Source organism: Cariama cristata, unplaced genomic scaffold, assembly GCF_000690535.1.
Source record: "Cariama cristata isolate BGI_N322 unplaced genomic scaffold, ASM69053v1 scaffold18213, whole genome shotgun sequence".
NCBI classification, from domain to species: Eukaryota; Metazoa; Chordata; class Aves; order Cariamiformes; family Cariamidae; genus Cariama; species Cariama cristata.
Window position 1 is genome coordinate 2,567 of NW_009607996.1, and position 17,519 is coordinate 20,085.

The following is a 17,519-nucleotide window of genomic DNA, read 5'->3' on the forward strand; positions in this document are numbered from 1 at the left end:
ATTCTTTCTGTTTCTCCTTGTCAACAGTTCACTACCTTAAATTTTGTAAAAAATAGAATCCAGTAGTACAGATTTTCAAAGTAAAAAAAGCCACTAAGTACTTAAATCAGAATGAAATTTTTACTTACTGTTTATGCCTTTGAAAATGTCCTGCTGCTTATTTTTCTGTAACTGCATGCATATACTATTTGTAAATATTGCATTCATCACAGAGAAGGCAATAATTACTCCTTTATTTAAACTGCCTTTCCCATCACATTTTTCTGAGCATTATTCTGGAAAGCTCTTATGCCTTCATGGGTTGCAGTAAGAATTCAATACTTTCGAGAGATACCCTTCGGGTCAATCGGGTATGTGCCTTCTACCATCCCCACTACAGTCCATAAAAACACTGCTGAGTTGTGAAACGCTTAGCACCTGCCAGTTCCCCTCTGTGATTTCCTCAGCAGAGTTTTAAAGACAATAGTTGCCAAAATTACTGAACACAGACTGACTTCATCTTTCTGCACACTGCTCTGAAGAGCTGTGTGTCTAGAAAAGGCATGGGCAAAATTGGTCCTTTTCTGATTAAAATGTTCTTTCAGCTTGGTGAAAAACTGAGATCACTGGGAACTCAGGTCTCAGTTCTGCGCCAGTCTCTCCTTCTGTTATTGTGCAAGGGCAATCTCCTGGTTTCCTTGAACATCTGGTGCTCTTTCTAATTCTACAACTAAGCATGTTTGGGGGAGAGATAAGCAATTGCACAATTTTTTTATAGTGATAAGGCAAAAACCTTTGGGACTAGATTAATTTCCCTTAGGAATTACCAATGATTCTATCATCATATTTCAGAGTGAAACAACTTCTGAATTCTATCACTTTCCTCTGAAAACTTCATAACCACCACCATATGTTCATTCTACATATCTGTTATATCCTTTCTTATTTGTAATACAATCTACCAGCTCCGAAATTCAGCTGAAACGACCGTATTACAATTAATCCTTTCAGGGAGAATACAATCAAAACTGAGAACTTGAAAAGCAGTGCTCCTACAACATCCTTGTTTCTAGAGTCCCACATGTCTGTGCTCTGATTAGTTTCAACTCTTCTTAAAGACTCATCAGCCAACAACTCTTAAGAATGAAGAGAAATGCAAACATTTTGATCTTTGAAAAAAGAATCTCCCAAAAGATCTCTAAGAGGAGGGTTTAAAACCCTGCTCTCTCCCCCAGAGTCAGACACTCCTACCTTTGGAAGAGCTGCAGTTGATATTAAGGAGTGGCCCAAGGCTGTTTCTGGATCGGGGTCGGGGTAATCCACAGACATCTGGCGACCTGGAGAAGTGGGAGCGACGTCGGCCAGTGCTGCACCAGCTCCTCTCTCCTGGCCTTTGTCCTCATGCGCTTCCTGATGAGGCAATTCTGCTGGCGACCTGGAGGTCTGGCTCACCGACTGCACCGCACTAAGGACGGTCATCGTCGTCAGCAGCGCTTTTGGCAGACCATCCATAGAGTCCGTGTGAACCCCAGCAAAACAGTCCGGAAGCCTGATGTCTTCGTCCGTGCTGGCAGCATCCTGCAGGCCGTGCCGAGAGGGGTGATGCTGGGGGCTGGCCGTCACCGAGGGGGTTGTGGACAGGACTGACTCAGCCTGGCTGTCTTCGTCATCATCTTCATTGTCGTTTTCATCTTCATCTGCACCATCAGACTCCTCCACGTCATATCCTGACCGGTCATAGCCAAATCTTTGCTTCTCACCTGCAAAAGCGGGAATTAGAAGGTAAGCCAATGAAGGGCCCAGACTACCCGGGAAGGAGGTACAAGGGAGCAACCGGAAACACCAAAAAACCCACATGGCACCTGCATTTTTCAGTCAGGTCCCATTGCACCAAAGCAACAGGGAAGATTTTAATTTTTGTTCTTATTTTTCAGTGTATGTATTTAATTATACAGCTACATAATCTTTCATCTTCTGCTTCCATGTTGTTTTTAACCTTCTGGATTTGACTGTTTTCTTTTAAGCCATTTATAACCATTTGCTCAAAGTCACCCTTCACTCTTCCGCCTGGGGAGAAGCGAGCAGATTCCCGGTTCATTAAGTTGCAGTGACGACACATGAAGCTGGTCTGTCAGCCTTAGCGGTGGGATATTCTCTAGCTGGTTCTGACTCATAAGTGGGTGTCCTTGTACCTAATATGAATCACTGCTGCAAAGGTTTTTGAAGGATGCAAACAGAAAGGCTGGAGGCTGTTAGTCAGGAATCTGTCTTGTTAAGAGGCAAAAGAGACCAAAATTAGACCTTGCCAGATTTCTTCACTTTGCTAATGTTTTGAAAGGTTTATTAACAAATCACCCAAGATGTCCCAGAAGGCAAGAAAGCCCTAATCCTATCAAAACTTACCTATGCATGAAACTTCACTCACATGAAGAAGCCCTCCTGACTTCAAGTCTTAAATCCTGACTGCTGTCTAGTGGTAAATTTCTCTACAAAATACAGCTCCAGTGCAGCTTTTCACCTTCTTTTATATGATAACTTGGAAAAAAAGAATTGTCTTTACTAAAGAGACAGAAAATCCCATCTGCTGTATCTGATTCCAAGCCAGGCTGTCTGGGATCGTATTTTATAAAAGACAAAATGCTTTGAATGCACTAATATTTTATATTTGATTAAAGGTCTGTCTGCTGAGCTGTCCAAAAAAAATATAAAAAATCATTTGGCTCTGCAAAAGCAACCGTGTCTGGTTAGTTAAAATCTGAGAGATCCTATTCTAGGGAAATCTACACAGCAACTTACCATCAAAATCAATGATTCTGAAAAAAATCAGACTCTTAAAACGATTTGAATGTACTACCAATTCTTTAGGCTGCTACGTTACCAAAACCAAAATAAGCATCTTGAACTCCAGGTAAAATAAATGGGTTTCATTGAGCTACCTCTCAAGAAGTTACCCACCATTATAAGCCTTTATGGTTTCAAATGAGCAATGCAATTAGGAACGAGACTAATAGCTTCTTTGAAAAAATCCCTCTATAATGACTTTGCCCCTCTTTGCCTACACAGTCATTTGTACATTAACTAAATACGGAAACTATAGATTTTCTACATTTACTACCGCAGGCATGAAACTGAAATGTTATTAAAAATACCCCAAATCCTCCAGGTCATTGGAATGATGCTAACAAAAATATTTTTTAGAATTTTAAATAGTCTTCATTTATAATTCTCATCTACAGGCAAAGCTATTAAAAAAAAAAATATTTTAGTGGAAAAAATAATTCAGTAAGGTCCATTCCAAAAATATGGCAAGTAGGATTGTTAAAAATATTATTAACAAAACCACATGGAGTTACTCAACTTTTTTCTTTCTCTATACTTCTGTCATTTCTCTTCTTCACATTGTAACAGTGTTTCTTCATCATTAATTTACAAAGCAAACACATCTAAAATATTAGAAACTCTACATATGTTTGATTTCTGAATGGAAATAACTTCCCTCAATGCCTCTCTAACAGATCTCAAAGACTTCTCCAGGTGTTACATCTGAAGGGTGACCCATGCGTTTCCTCCAACTCTTTAAATAACGCATGGGGCATTACGAAGTCTTGGATTTCAGTCCGGACTCCCTCTTAACTTTGGTCTCTTTACCAACATCACATAACTATTCTCTGGGAAATCCTACTGTTTCTTGTCTTTTTTCTTCCTCTCTCCACATGAATCACATTTTCTATGAAGGTTGATGTCCATCATGAACGACTGTCTCCACTGGCAAGAGAAACTACCGAGTGATTAGACTGACTTGTCACACTTGTAAAGCAAGGAAAACATATGCTCAAACAATGCTCTGATTTATAAGAAGAAACTATCTTTTTTCAAATCAACATTTAAAAACACAACAGGATTTACTAGCAAATGCTGCTTATGGAGAATTTTTCTGCATACATCTCGGCTTTGTAGAATACAACCATGGAAAGGGAAAGGGGAACTGTGTGTGGGACACAGATTCCTTACATGCAGAACTCCGTGGGATATCATTTCCCTCTATTGTTTCCCTGTTTACCTCCACCCTTTGTGCATTTGCCAGCTTCTATTTAAGTGTGGTTACCTGGAGCCAGAGCCTGGGCTGTAGGCGAGGTGACAGCGATGAATGTGGTTCCCTTACTCCCACACCGCTACGAAACGTTAGGTGAGAAAAAAACCACTCCTGACTTGCTTCCTCTGGCAATGCACAAAGGAACGCTCTGCTCCAGCTTCTATACCTGCGTGCATGTTTGCTGAAACAAGAGCTGCCCAAGCTTCCATAATTAGTGATCCCATTAAGCATCGCTGCCAATCAGTGGAGTGGTGAGAGGACCCGATGCTGGAGTTTTAAGCGGTGGAAGACCCAGGCAGGTTATGGGGCTTCTCCGAGTGAGGCATCGAGCTGAGGCTGTGACCACTCCTTGGGGTGAAACACTCTTTTCCAAGCACTGTCTCGTTAACCAAGTAGTATTGGCCCTGATCCATTTTGGTAATTGTACGCTGCCTACAAAAGTTCCCTTGCAGTTTTAATTGGGGAAAAATTAATTCTTCTCTTCCTATCTTAAACTATGCACAATCATAACCATATGCTTATGTAGCTGATACATATATATATATATATATAAAAAACTAGAACTGGCTCAATTTCCAAAGGGGAACAAAATGACTTCTGTGTATAACTCTGTATGAGGTTGTAAAGCAGTGTGGGGTATTTTAGAATGAAGGATGTGCCATAAATTTAAAGGCCACTAGCATATGGGGAAATGGCTTTTGGCATGAAAGTTCAGGGTTTTTTTTTTTTTACAAAAAGGAAAACAGGAAAAAAGTTTCACACTATTAACTGAAGGCTTATGAAAGCTGCTTCTCTTTCAAATTTGTAACTCCCACCTTTTTAGCAGAAAGACTGTTCAAGACTGCCTCAATTTTTTATAAAGAGTGTTTTTGGAAGAGTAGGGAATGTCTCTCATCCTCTGTCAATTGCTGCAATCTTCTCTCTTAAACCCTTAGAAAGACTCTTTCTTCTTCCTGGACTTCACAGGAGAAAGTGGAACTTTTGGCTACAGACCTGAACTCTGCAAAAATCAGGAACAGCTGGAAATGAAGGTATAATAGAAAGGTGGACACAACTTTTGATTGGGGATTTTGCTCGCATGCCAGCTATAATTATATTTAATAAAACTGAGTTTTTAATTCTATGTCTTGAAGTAAGTGTATACAAATCATAGGCAAAAATTGTCTTAGTCCTTCATTTATTCTGTTGTCAGTCCTCAGTTAGTTGATCAGCTCTGTATTGCATTTGTGGTGTTGATGAGCTTGTTGGCTAAGGTTCTGCTATACTGACATTTCACTCCAAAGCGGGAAAGAAAAAGCTTCAAGTTCTTTAGCACAATATCATTAGTTGGAATTACCAGCATCCTAATATGTCCATTAGTGAAGTGCCGGTGGTTGGTGAGTGCACACACTGCTTTTTCCAGTTGTGATGCTGTGAATTAGGTAACTGAAATAGGTCTCCCTATGTACTCTAAAGTTCTTTGTTTTAAAAGGAATCAGGAATCCTTCCTGTACATGGTTTTAACAATGGCCATCTAATTTTCACCATACTGCAAAGCGCTAAAAGAAAGGTTCTTCAGAATCTCAACTTATTTTTAATTTTAATTGTGATAGTATCACCAATTAGTCCCATCACGTGACCCGACTTATCAGGCCCTGCTACAGACTTAGCAATTTCTCCACCAAATGCAAGTGATAAAGTTCAACGGCTTATAACTTAGTCATATTTGGTTATAACTTCATCACATTTAGGTAGATTTTCACAGAAAGAGCAAAATGTTCATTTTTGTTCTTTCACGGGCAGGAAGACAAGAAAGATCTGAAAATATAAGTCCAGACTGCTGAAGTTTTACAACTTCCTAAGCAAATGGACTGTTACACAGGTAACTATAGGATTGCTCTTAGCTCTACTTACACAGATTAAAAACATAGCTTACTAAGTGTCTGTTGGTCTGTTCACTATCTGTTTAAATTTACTAAATTTATTGGCTTTTAGCATCTGAGTAATTCAAAGCAGTGTTTATCACCTCAAATTGTGGAAGCATCTTCAGTTATGGATTAATATCTACATAAAAGCATTGAAAAATAAAGCATCTGTTCTGTATTATATATTCTCCATCAAACTCCATAAAAAATATATACTATGGCAATAAAAGCAGAAATATTTTTAAGTATGTCATCATATTATCATAAACGTGAAAGTAAGGTCTGTATGTCATCAATGCACTCTCTATTTTTCTAAACAATTACAAGCCTAGACCTGCCTTTCACCAGTTGTATTAGTCTTGTAATAGACCGTTGCACTGCCATTCGAACAAATTTTAAAAAGGGTAAAACAAAGTACTGTGAAACAACGCCAGCATCTATACCCAAACTTGCCGTCTGCCTGTCCTTCCAAGTCTGTCCACGGGCTTTGCGTGGCTGATTTCGGTCTTGCCTCAGCTACTGTCCACCGCTCGCCACCACCAAAGAGGACTCGCAGTGACATCTACTGGGTTAGATTCAGACTGGTAATAGCCAGTGCTCCGCAGAAATGAGAAAAAAACCCAAACCTGGGGGGTTTTGACTTTCATTCCTAAGGGTCTGGAAAGTAACAAAGCAAAACTGACCCCCCAAAAGTAAGAGGAACCTCTGTTTAAAGAGATTATTTACACCTACGCCTTCCTGAGTTCCCTGTATATTGTAACTCAACTCGAGCACCGGGTAGTCTGTTCCCAGGCTGAAGGCACAGGGCTCCAGCATGCCCAATGGACATCTAGTTGAAGACTAGACACATATTAAAAAAAGAAAAAAAGAAGGGAAGAAAAAAAAAAAAAGATTAAAAATATTTCTTCTTGTAAGCTATACAGAACCAGTCTTCCATTCTGTTTGCAAAAGGAGGATATTATTGCAAGGATTTTAATTTATTTTCACTCCTTAAACGTAGCTGCAGTGAAAACACGGACTGAGTCATGATTAAGCTAATGAAGAGCCATGGAAACTCACTTAAGATCTACTATAAGTAATATATAGCTAATTAACTTAGAACCACTGTATCTTTAGAAGGGTTTATTTAATACTGCAGAAAATTAAAGTAGTTTTTTTAATATATATGTGTGTGTATATATAAATACATATCTGAAACTTACAATTAGGTCTTTTCACTGGTAAAGTAATGAGTATTTTGGGATAAAATTTCTCCATAGAGACCATTTAAATAAGTTCTGCCCATCTATTGATTTCATTATTAAATAACTATCCTGTGCAAGTTTACCCAGGCGTACCATACCACTCACACATTAGCTTACATACAAAATATTACAGGTTTAAAATTCCTAACCGTTTTAATTGGAAGACAAATTATTGTTGTTTTTAAGACTGCATAGCAAAATGTTGGGTCAACGTGGCCAAAGAGGATATCCCCAGTTGCAGTCTGTCACACTAAACAGTTCACCTCGCCTGACAATTTAATTCAGATATTAACATTCCTTACATTGTAACCCTGTATTTTGGTGACAAGAACATTCCACAGAGCAGAAGATGAAAGATAAATGGATGAGGGAATGGTTTTGAATACAAAAAGCCAGGCCAGAAAGTATTTACTAATACCCAAATGATGACAACTCCAAATACAAAGAACGCTGTTAAAAGCTCTGATCACATGTAGTCTCAGACAGCTAGAGAGCATCTCTTTCTTTTTTCCCTAGACACTCCAGCACAACAGAATTTCAGCTTCTCCGATTACCGAAAAAACAGGCTCTGTGTGTGCGTGCGTGCGTGCCTGCGCTCAGGACCGTGCAGAGTTTTGTGCTCCTTACTCAATCTGCACGCGCTATTAATCTGTACTGCTACCAGGTCAAAGCTGACTTCCCAAATGAGTCTAAAAAATTACGTATTCAAATAATCGTGATTGCCTATGCTTTATAAGAACTACATAAAAATAGAACCAGCAAATTCCTTAGTAAATAAAAGGTTGGTAGCTGTGTTAAATTTCTGGCTAATTCTCTAATTCAAAGTCTGATGCAAGACGTACAGCTTAGTTCTTTTAAGCAAAGGTGCGGACATTTTTATTGCCATAGGAATAATCAGTATTCCAAACGTTCGGATAACAAATTAGTTACAGACAGACATTCTACGGGTCAGGAAACAGGCCAATCTCACAATGCCTATGGGAAGAAGAAATTTTTTTTTCTGAGGTCATAGTTATTTCTTACCAGATTTTCTGCACCCTCCTCTACAGCATCTCACATTGCCCTCCAACTGAGGAAAGAGACGGGACTGGGCAGACCACTCTCTAGGACAGAGAGAATTTTTAACCACCAGCACGCAACTCCTGAAGTAAAAAATGTACGGGTTTAAAGATGCCGGCTTTTTAAAGCACCAAGAGGATACGCGACACAAACCCGCCAGCAACGCAGGTCAGAGGGAGGAGGGTGAAAGGGCCAAAGACCTAACACTGCCGGTGCAGCTCAATATCCACAGCCCATCACGTTTTCAAAGTGCACAGTTACTCACTGAATTTATGGGGATAACGGTAAATGCAGCCACTGGAGAGGCTGGACTTGTTTGGCTGCAGCAACCGTGTGTTTGTCACAGGCTTAAGTGGATCGGACTTCTGTGCCGAGCTTTGTGCTGCACAGCTGGTTTTGCTATGGGTACCTGAGCCAGAACATTTAGAGAAGGTAGGGATTTTATCACCAAATTCTTTTCGGTTTGGGGTTCTTAGTTAATGAAAGAAGTGTTAAAGAAGTGCTACCTGCTCTGTTTTGGTTTTGTTTTTTTTTTCTTTTTTTTGGGGGGAGGCGGGCAGGGGGAAAGCACTGCAGTCTTAAAATTAAATTTCTGGAAGGATTTCAAGGATTATGTAGCAAACCCTGTTGAATGTTTGTCTTGCCTTTTTTCCCAAATAGAATATTCAATTTTCAAGTAATTACTGTGCCGAAGCAAAGAACGTATTTCAGGGACTATATAATATATTTATACTATGATTACACACACCTGTACATGACACGTAAGAAGTCAGTCTCCCCCGCTCTCAACTAAATAGCCTTAAAGCCAAAGGAAAGCAATCTTTCAACATATGTTTGAAATGGCTTACTTCTACTGAGTGTTACTGGTAATTCTGTTCACATTTGAAACATTTCCCATTACATTATAACCACAAATGCAATTTTTAATGCACACGATTGGGAATAGCAATTTATCAATCAATAAAATATTTTCAGTTCCTAGTAAACGGAAATACCTGTTCAGCTGTAGTTTATAAAACCAAACAAAATGTCGAAAGCTACAGAACATCACTTAAAAAAGTGACGATTTTTTTGGTCCTGTGAAGGCTGAAAATGTTAACGAAAACTGTTCCTCTGTGAGAAAAGGACAATGATTTGCACTGCCACTTATCTTCTGTGCTGTTTATTTGGTACCTCAAATGGCAAGGGGGGACATGTTTTTAGCTTACTAAAAAGAAATATATCGAAGAATGCCAAAAAAGGGAAAAAGCAGGTTTCTTTGTACCTAGCGCACTACTGAATCATACCAGCTGAGTCATATTCCCAGCATTATTTAGAATTAGATTCAAGCTGATTCGTTTATTCTACTAGCGGTTGTCATATGGGAGCAAGTGCATTCATCTTTCTTGCCCTTTACTGTTTAAATAAAGATCCCCACTGCTTTCTTTTCTCAAAACCTCATCCGCAATCTAATAAACTATTCCACTGAAAGAAGAAAAACGCAACAAGGCAAGGCAACACGACTCATCTCCCTGCGGAGAAACGGGAGGAAGGAGAAAATGCCACCACTGCACTGAGACATGCCGAGATCCGAAATGGTCCTAACGCACAACCCTGTTCTCCATCTCACTGCGTCTGGTGCAGCTACATCTTTCTTATCATGCTGAGCAAAACCCACATGAACCCGGGGTTGGCCCTCTTTGCCTGTCCTCAATCTCATCTCCTCTTCAGCACAGCCGTTGCGGGATGTGGGAAGAACAGAACTCCAATTATTAGCAGACACATTCATTTTGACAACACTTTCATCACTAATGGAGAAGCAGAACAGGTCAAGACGAATAAAGTTCATCATTTCTAAATGATCTCTGTCTGCTGATTTATGCCCAATTATCTGGGAAGGAGGACAGAACTCTACACCGGATGATGATTAGCCTCCTTGCAAAGCACCTGGCAACATATTTGTGATTTGGGTGGCAAGTCAGTGATGCAATTTTTATGAAATGTACATCTCAAAACTTTGACGATTTCATGCACAACTATTTTCAAAGAAACACCACATTTGACCACCTTTTTTTCTAGGCAAACAACTGTTTTTCTGGCATTTTCACTCTTGTATTTATCTGTGAAATTGACAAAGTTAAACTGTGTAACACTCTTGTGAAAAATTCAGCAGCAATTTATCTTCAGCATATGCTGTCATTTCTTTTGGTGAAAGTTTTTCCAGTATTTCTTGCTCCCTTGGACTACCTTCTAAGATTTTTATCTCTGTATCTTTTCCCTGTACAAGAATTTAAAAGCTTTGGAAAAAGAAAGGGTAAGAAACTGGGATGACAAAATATTATTTTAACACAAAAATGCAGTAAAGAAATACTTTAATTTCTTACCAAATTCTTCTTCTCCATCTTGGTCATCTATTAAGCCCACCGAGACTCCCAAATCCATGCACTTCTTGCTATGTGCCTTTGACTTCATATGCTTTGTTAAATTTCCTTAAGAAAAAAGGAAAAAAAATAACTGCTTTGTGACTATACAAATGTACACAAATACATGCTCAACATGTCTATATCCTATTCAGCTACATTTATAACCACCTGTATAACGTGATTTCACACTTGATAGAACCTTGCTCCTCAATGCAAGCTGTCAAGGGCTGCAGCAGATTCACCATCCTGAACACTACTAGCTCTCTGGGTACATTTCATGAAGTTCTTTATTGAGATAAAAGAGAATAGGATGGAAATCCTAGATGGTGATGTATTTTGCATCAGTGTAAAAGATCCCTCATTTGTTTATGGCAAAGTATAAAAAACCAGTTGATTCAGTTTTCAAAGTCAGGTTGACAGAAAACTACCGCATAAAACTAAAGTTCATATCTTGCAGTTCTTTTAGTATTTGACGGATTCTATTTTTAGCGTAATAATTTTCACTGCCGACCTAAACAAACAGATTAATTTTATTGAAAATCAGAGCATGAACGTATTTGATCTCAATCTCAAGAAGTGAATGCATAACTACTGAGGTGCCCCCCTGGCTGCTCTCCTCTTCTCCTTTGGAAAGAAAATATGGAAAATATCATCAAGAAAAGGTTAAGAGTACATCAGAGATCTATAAATGATGATATTTGTGAAATGTATGTTAGTACAAGTAACTGCTTACTTTAAACTTCCTATTGTCTCTCAAAAATCTGTTTCTTTGAGGTATTTCAATGGGAGAAATTACAGTGGGTGAAATGATGACTCTTCTATGGTTATGGAGTACTTTATTCCTGCTTTGAAGTGAAGCTAGTAACGCACTCCAAATTTTGAAATAATTGTTATGAAGCTGTATGACTATACTGACTCACAAATAGCAAGTTTCCCAGCTTTACAGACTGCACGAAGTTACTGGCTACACTGTCCTGGCATGAAGGGGGCTTTGCCAAACACCAAGCACCCAACTGCCTGACTGCTCTGCCAGTGGCGACAGCAACAGCCCGGCCCAGCAACAGCGGAAGAGGAAGCGAACACAAGTACCTGCTACAACTGAAACCAGGGAGAGTTTCAAACGGGCAGAACCTAATTACCTGCACTTGGCCAGCACGCCTCCTCTGCAAAAACCATAATCAGAATTTATTGGGTTCCCACTCTGGCATTTCACCTTAAAGGCAACATGATGAGCCAGTCTGCCAGGATGCAGCGATAGGTTTTGAGACATCTAAAGACTACCCAGCCCACTTTCTGCAGCACTGGGTTATTTCTTGGAAGTTTTCCACCCAACTGCTGAGTAGCCTCGAACCCACTAAAAATACAAATGTTTCTGAGGTTACAGCTGGGGGGGATTATTGCTAAATGATGTTCAAAGCCAAGAAAAATTTTACCGCTTAGAATTTTTTTGCTGAAAGTATCTTGGCTGTGAACTTCTCCTGTCTGTTTCATTTATTTTGAGCCCTGGATCTACCACTGTTTAATGTACTGCCTGCTTAAACTAGGATGCATTTAAGTATCTGGTGTAAACAGGCTTTAAAAAGTAGGGGTCCATCTTTGGGTCTTAGAAGATCAAGTGGAAAATGAACCTTGTCCTTCAAGGGTATAAAAAACATTTTAATATAGTAATTTAATAAAGGCCGATTTCTTTCCCAGAGCAATTAGCTGAGTGCCAACAGGAGTACAATATATGTCAGCGTCACACCCCCAAAAGATCATCCCTAGGGACTTCAAGTTCTGTGCTCCCATCCCTACCCAGGATGAGCAGCTACCAGCTCACCTTTCTTCACCTAACCTTCATCATACTCCCACATGATTTCCCTCTTCCACTCCAATTTCTCACCCACCGTGGCATGCCACACAGTTCATTCACACAAAAATGTGATTATCTGAATAAACGTACAGAAGACAAAGGAAAAGAAGGAAATCAGAAACTACAAATATTTGAAGCATGAGACAATAGGACTCCACAGAGAGGCAACCCTTTAGCTTACGAACAGCCAAATGTGAGAAGGAAAGAATTCTACTTTAAAGTAGAAAGAAAAAAGGGGGGAAATGTACACAGGGAAGTTCCCTTACCTTTAGTTTTGAAGGAAAAGTTGCAGTAATTGCAGTGGTAAGGACGGACATCTGTATGTGTGCGAATATGCTTCTTCAGCATGCTGGGTTTCTTGCAACGTATTCCACATTCTTCACAGATATACTTCCCTCTCCCTCTCCCCCGAACGTACACATAGTCTTCATTTGACTTGTACCTAGTAACAGAATGGTAAGAGTAAGGTAATCAGCTGTAATGGGAAAATTATTCTAGTTAGAAACCCTGATCTACTAGAATTATAAAAGTAATATAACAGATGAAAATAAATGACTGACAAAACCAATCATGCTCTTTTTCTGTTCAACTTCTGCATTTATTTGTTAAACTCATATCTAGATTTTTCACTAGCTAATCATGGACTCGTTTAGGAATAATGGCATATCTTTTTTAACAAAGGTACTGTTTGATACTAAGCATTTAAAGATTTCAAATTCCCTCTTCGCAACACAGGAACATACTTTTCAAAAGTGTCAGTTCTTGGAAGCAGGTTTGGGCACCATGAGGAAGCTTTAAAAGAGCATCTTGAGGCTCTGCGTTGGATGCAGAAGAGGAACAGCATTAGTTACGACAATGGGAAAGTCTTTAAAGTTCCCTATCAATGTGCTTCTGGACTCAGTCTACTGGGACAGTCTCTAGATGGAAAGAGTCATTCCGATTCAATTCCATCCGTCATATCTCCACTCAAGGACGCCAAAAGTTGCACTTAGCTTTTGTGACCTGATCCCTGCAACGCTTGGATCTGAGCAGAGACACACAGCAATGTTTTACCTGGGCAGCTGGTGATGGCTTAACTGCTGGCCTAGACTGGGTTCAACATGGGAACCACTAAATGGAAAGCCCTAGAGCCCATCACCAATTATGAGAACAACAAAGTATGCACCATTTGTGCTCAAAATTTTTAGAGGTGTCACCAGCACTTTTCTACTAAAAAAAAAAATAAATCTGTTTTATAAGATGTTGTACAGCGCACAACACTGTGGCTAAAGCAACTATTATTCATATCAGGCAACCGATTTAAAGTATTACAGTGCATGGACGAGGGCTCTCAGTAAATATTTCCATGGCACTTTTCAAATCAGTTCTCCAGCCTGTGCATGCCACGGCGACCTGCCAGACAGAGACACTACCGCAGTCTGCTGCTTAGCCCCTGGGCTATATCCTCTCTGGCTACAGTTATACAACCTTACTCCAGAATCAGTTTTATTTATCACGAAAGAGAAATATGGGAAAAGAATTTACATCTATGGCTATATCTAGCTGCCTTTACTGTTGATTAATGTTCATCCTTTGGAAAAAACAAATAATAACAATAATAAAAAAAAAGAATCACACTGCCTACTGTTCTTTTTTTCATTACCCCTCCCCGTAACTCTCATGGCTCCATGCTTCTGATGACTTTCCATTTTTCTTGGAAACATAAACCAACATCCACAGACCACAATATGGGAACTGTTGTTGAAAATAAATCAAACAGGAAGCAACATCTCTGCAAAGTCTAGAATCAAGGGAAAAAAATCTTCCCAACGATATCTAGTATAGAAAGTATAATACTTGCCCTCCATCAAATATTTTAACTCTTCTTGGTTCAGTTTTGATAAAGGAGTTTTCTTTATCGTGCTCAGTGCCTGATTCAGAGTTTTCCTTATTGCTGAATTCAGTTGCAGTCAATTTTTTTCTATTTAACGCTCGCTGAAAGAAAATGAGGTATGCATATCATTAAAACTAGTATCTTTCATATGCCATTCAAACTGTAAGTTATGATTAATAAAAGCAGCATAAAAGCCACAATTATAATAACTGATTTTTTAAAAATGTTAAGATACATAAAACAAAAAATATCTTTTGCTAAACTACTTCTTTACTATGCATTGACTATTTGTGGACTGGTAAATCTTTGTATGGAGATTATGGTACTGCAGGAAACCAGGAATGCTTTGAATCTGCAGTAGAAGGTGCCTCCTTCTTCTTCTGGGAAGGCGAAGGTGACATTTTTTAGCTCATGGATAGCCTTCTACAGAGAAAAGATGACTACAATCAAACCCCCCAGAGGGCTTCGATCCTCTGCCCTCGACGCGGCAACTGGACCACAGAGACAGGGCTCCCAGCTCTCAGTGTTGGTGTGCAGATTGACTGTGCCCAGTCTGGTGAGGTTATTAACAGGGGCTCTCCAGAGCCCTTCCAAAGCAGGACTCCACACTGAATTCCCACTGCCAGACCAAGTGACAAGAAAAAGCGTCCCAGTTGTCCAGCAGAACAAAAATACCTTTGGCCATTTCCCCTGATTATTAACTAAGGAAACTTTTTTTTTTTTTTAAAGGAGGATGAGTTCCCCCAACATTTGCCAATTAAAATCTACTCCTTCCAAGTCCAGGATATTTATAAAATGGGCAACAATGAAGGTATGATCCCATTAGCCAGCAATTATTACTGCTGTATTTATAAACTGTTCTACCCACGTAGCTGGCACACTTACTACATTTGCTCATATTGATAAGTCAATAAAATGATGAGAGGAAAAAAAAAAAGTCTGGCCTTATGTTTTCTACTCATTATAAAATTTAATGCTGTAAGCTTGCAAATTCTTGGCAAGAGGAATGACTTCACTGGCGGACTTAAAATGACTGATGAATTACACTGGTTGTTACATATCTCGAAGGGTGACATCATTCTGGCACCCGGTCCTCGCCCATAGTCCTCCACGCAGTCTCAGCTACCGCCTTCACCTCCCACCTGATGAGGAACTACCACAGATCAGAGGAGAGGCGTCCTCCTATTCAACTCAAAGCCCTAGGAAGGAACCCGCACCGGCTGCAAGCATCGCTCCAACCCCTATGTCTTCATGCAGCCCTCCGATTGATTTGGGCTGGATTTTCAAATATCTGAGCAGCTCTACCAAAGCACACATGACAACTCTGCCTGCGTGTAGGAAGAAAGAAATTTCACCCTGCATGTTTTAACAGCATTCATGCAAGGTGAAAGGAGATGTTCTGGATGAGAAATAACAGGAGTGGAGCCTGCTCCGGTAATTGCAACTCAGCCGTGTCACAGTTCCTATACGCTACCTGGCACAGGAACTGCTTTTGTTTCCACTGCAAACAAAGAGTAAGAAGGTGATATTGATAATGTAACAAGAAAAGAGTAGTGAAAAATACAGAATACATACGATAAACCCGATACCACATAAATATTCCCACCAGCTGGAATAATGCAATCTTTAAGTGCCTGATGATCTTTCAATCCTAAATACTAAGTATTCTTTCCAGATTTAATTTTCAAGAATGAAAACGCAAAGGAAAAAGAAAGATTCCAAGAAGTACTCGGCCCATGTTGTTACCCAAACTACGGTGAAACAGCGTTTTAATAAATTGTATATTCACAAAAGCACCTAGAGTGCAAAAACTAACGCAAGGCCAAATACCTCTGGATTCCCCCCCGAGCCCTTTTTTTAAACACACACGTTTATGTACAGACATATGATTGCCTAACATAGGTGTTCAAATTACTATTTACCTCCCACTGATGTACTTTTAATTTACTGGTTATACGCTATTTTAGCAGTTGTTTCAGTGTCTCTAACATGCAAAATGCTGCTATCACAGAGATGCTCTAACAGAAACTCTGAGCTTCTGTCACATAAATCTACATAAATGCTCGCTGACAATGAAAAAAGCAGTCTCTCGTTTTTTCTGAACAATTCCAAAATTGATGCTGAAGAGGACTTGGGTGCTCTGTAAATTCTAAAGAGCAGCCAGTCTCTAAGGGGCACAGGTTTCTTGTGTGGAAATCCTCGCCTGAAATCCCCCCAAACCCCACATGTACTGGCGGAAAGGGTCGAAAAATGGCAGTGCTGTAAAACGTTCCTCCCCACAATTACTTACGCCTCCTGTTTCTGACACAGTCTTCTCTCTTTTCTCCCAGAGAGACAAGGACCATGATTCTTTTCTACTTTACTCATTTTGTTCCAATTTAACTCCACTGTCTTCAATTACTGGTACAAAACTGGAAAAAAAACTGCTCTTAGGGCTGCCCAGAGACCAGAGTTCAATAGATACTTCTGGTACTTTACAACATCCCTTGGAAAAAAAGACATGCTCGCAGCCTGAATCATCAAAGTTATAAATTTCAGATTAGAATATTCATTAAACATTTTTCCCATTGGCACATAGCCACTTGAGGAAAATGTTTTTAATATCTTTAAACTTTTACTAGTTTACACATAAAAATCTTCTGCATTTAACTACTTTCCAGTGGTGAGCTGGATTGCTGTGGTACATCATCCAAGAAAGGAAAGCTTTCCAGTTAGGAGAAACTTTCCATTCTTCAGCCTGTTCTTGCCCAAAAATCTTCACCCTGGAATACTGCTCACGTTATTGATTCGCTTCAGAGAGGGGAGCCAAGATCAGCACAGGGGCTTGACAAAGGGCTCCTGATACAACTCCAATGACTTCAGGTGAGGAAAACTGGTGAAAAATAATAATAAATAGACAATAAAATAAAAACAGTAGGGAGATGAACTAAGCCTTTTCTGTATAGGTGAACCTCCTGTTACATCTTAACACGCTGTACTTGTTCCAGGAGCTTCTTGCACAACAACATTTTGTGGTTTGTTCTCGGAATCACTGGAACGTGGCAACTTCACCCATTGCCTGAGCAGCAAATTGTGAAGAGTAAACAAAGTCCCAGGGCTCCTTATTGTTTGCA

The 17,519-nt window shown here is 39.6% G+C and overlaps 1 protein-coding gene across 1 annotated transcript in view; it reads right to left on the reverse strand.

The window, feature by feature from the left end:
- Nucleotides 1–17,519, reverse strand: part of HIVEP1 (human immunodeficiency virus type I enhancer binding protein 1) — a gene marked incomplete at both ends in the record, with an annotated part of 32,138 nt that overhangs the window by 2,562 nt on the left and 12,057 nt on the right. The window contains 4 exon segments of the mRNA XM_009696971.1: nucleotides 1,231–1,739; nucleotides 10,643–10,747; nucleotides 12,800–12,975; nucleotides 14,374–14,507. Of these exon segments, the coding sequence (XP_009695273.1) occupies nucleotides 1,231–1,739; nucleotides 10,643–10,747; nucleotides 12,800–12,975; nucleotides 14,374–14,507 (924 nt within the window).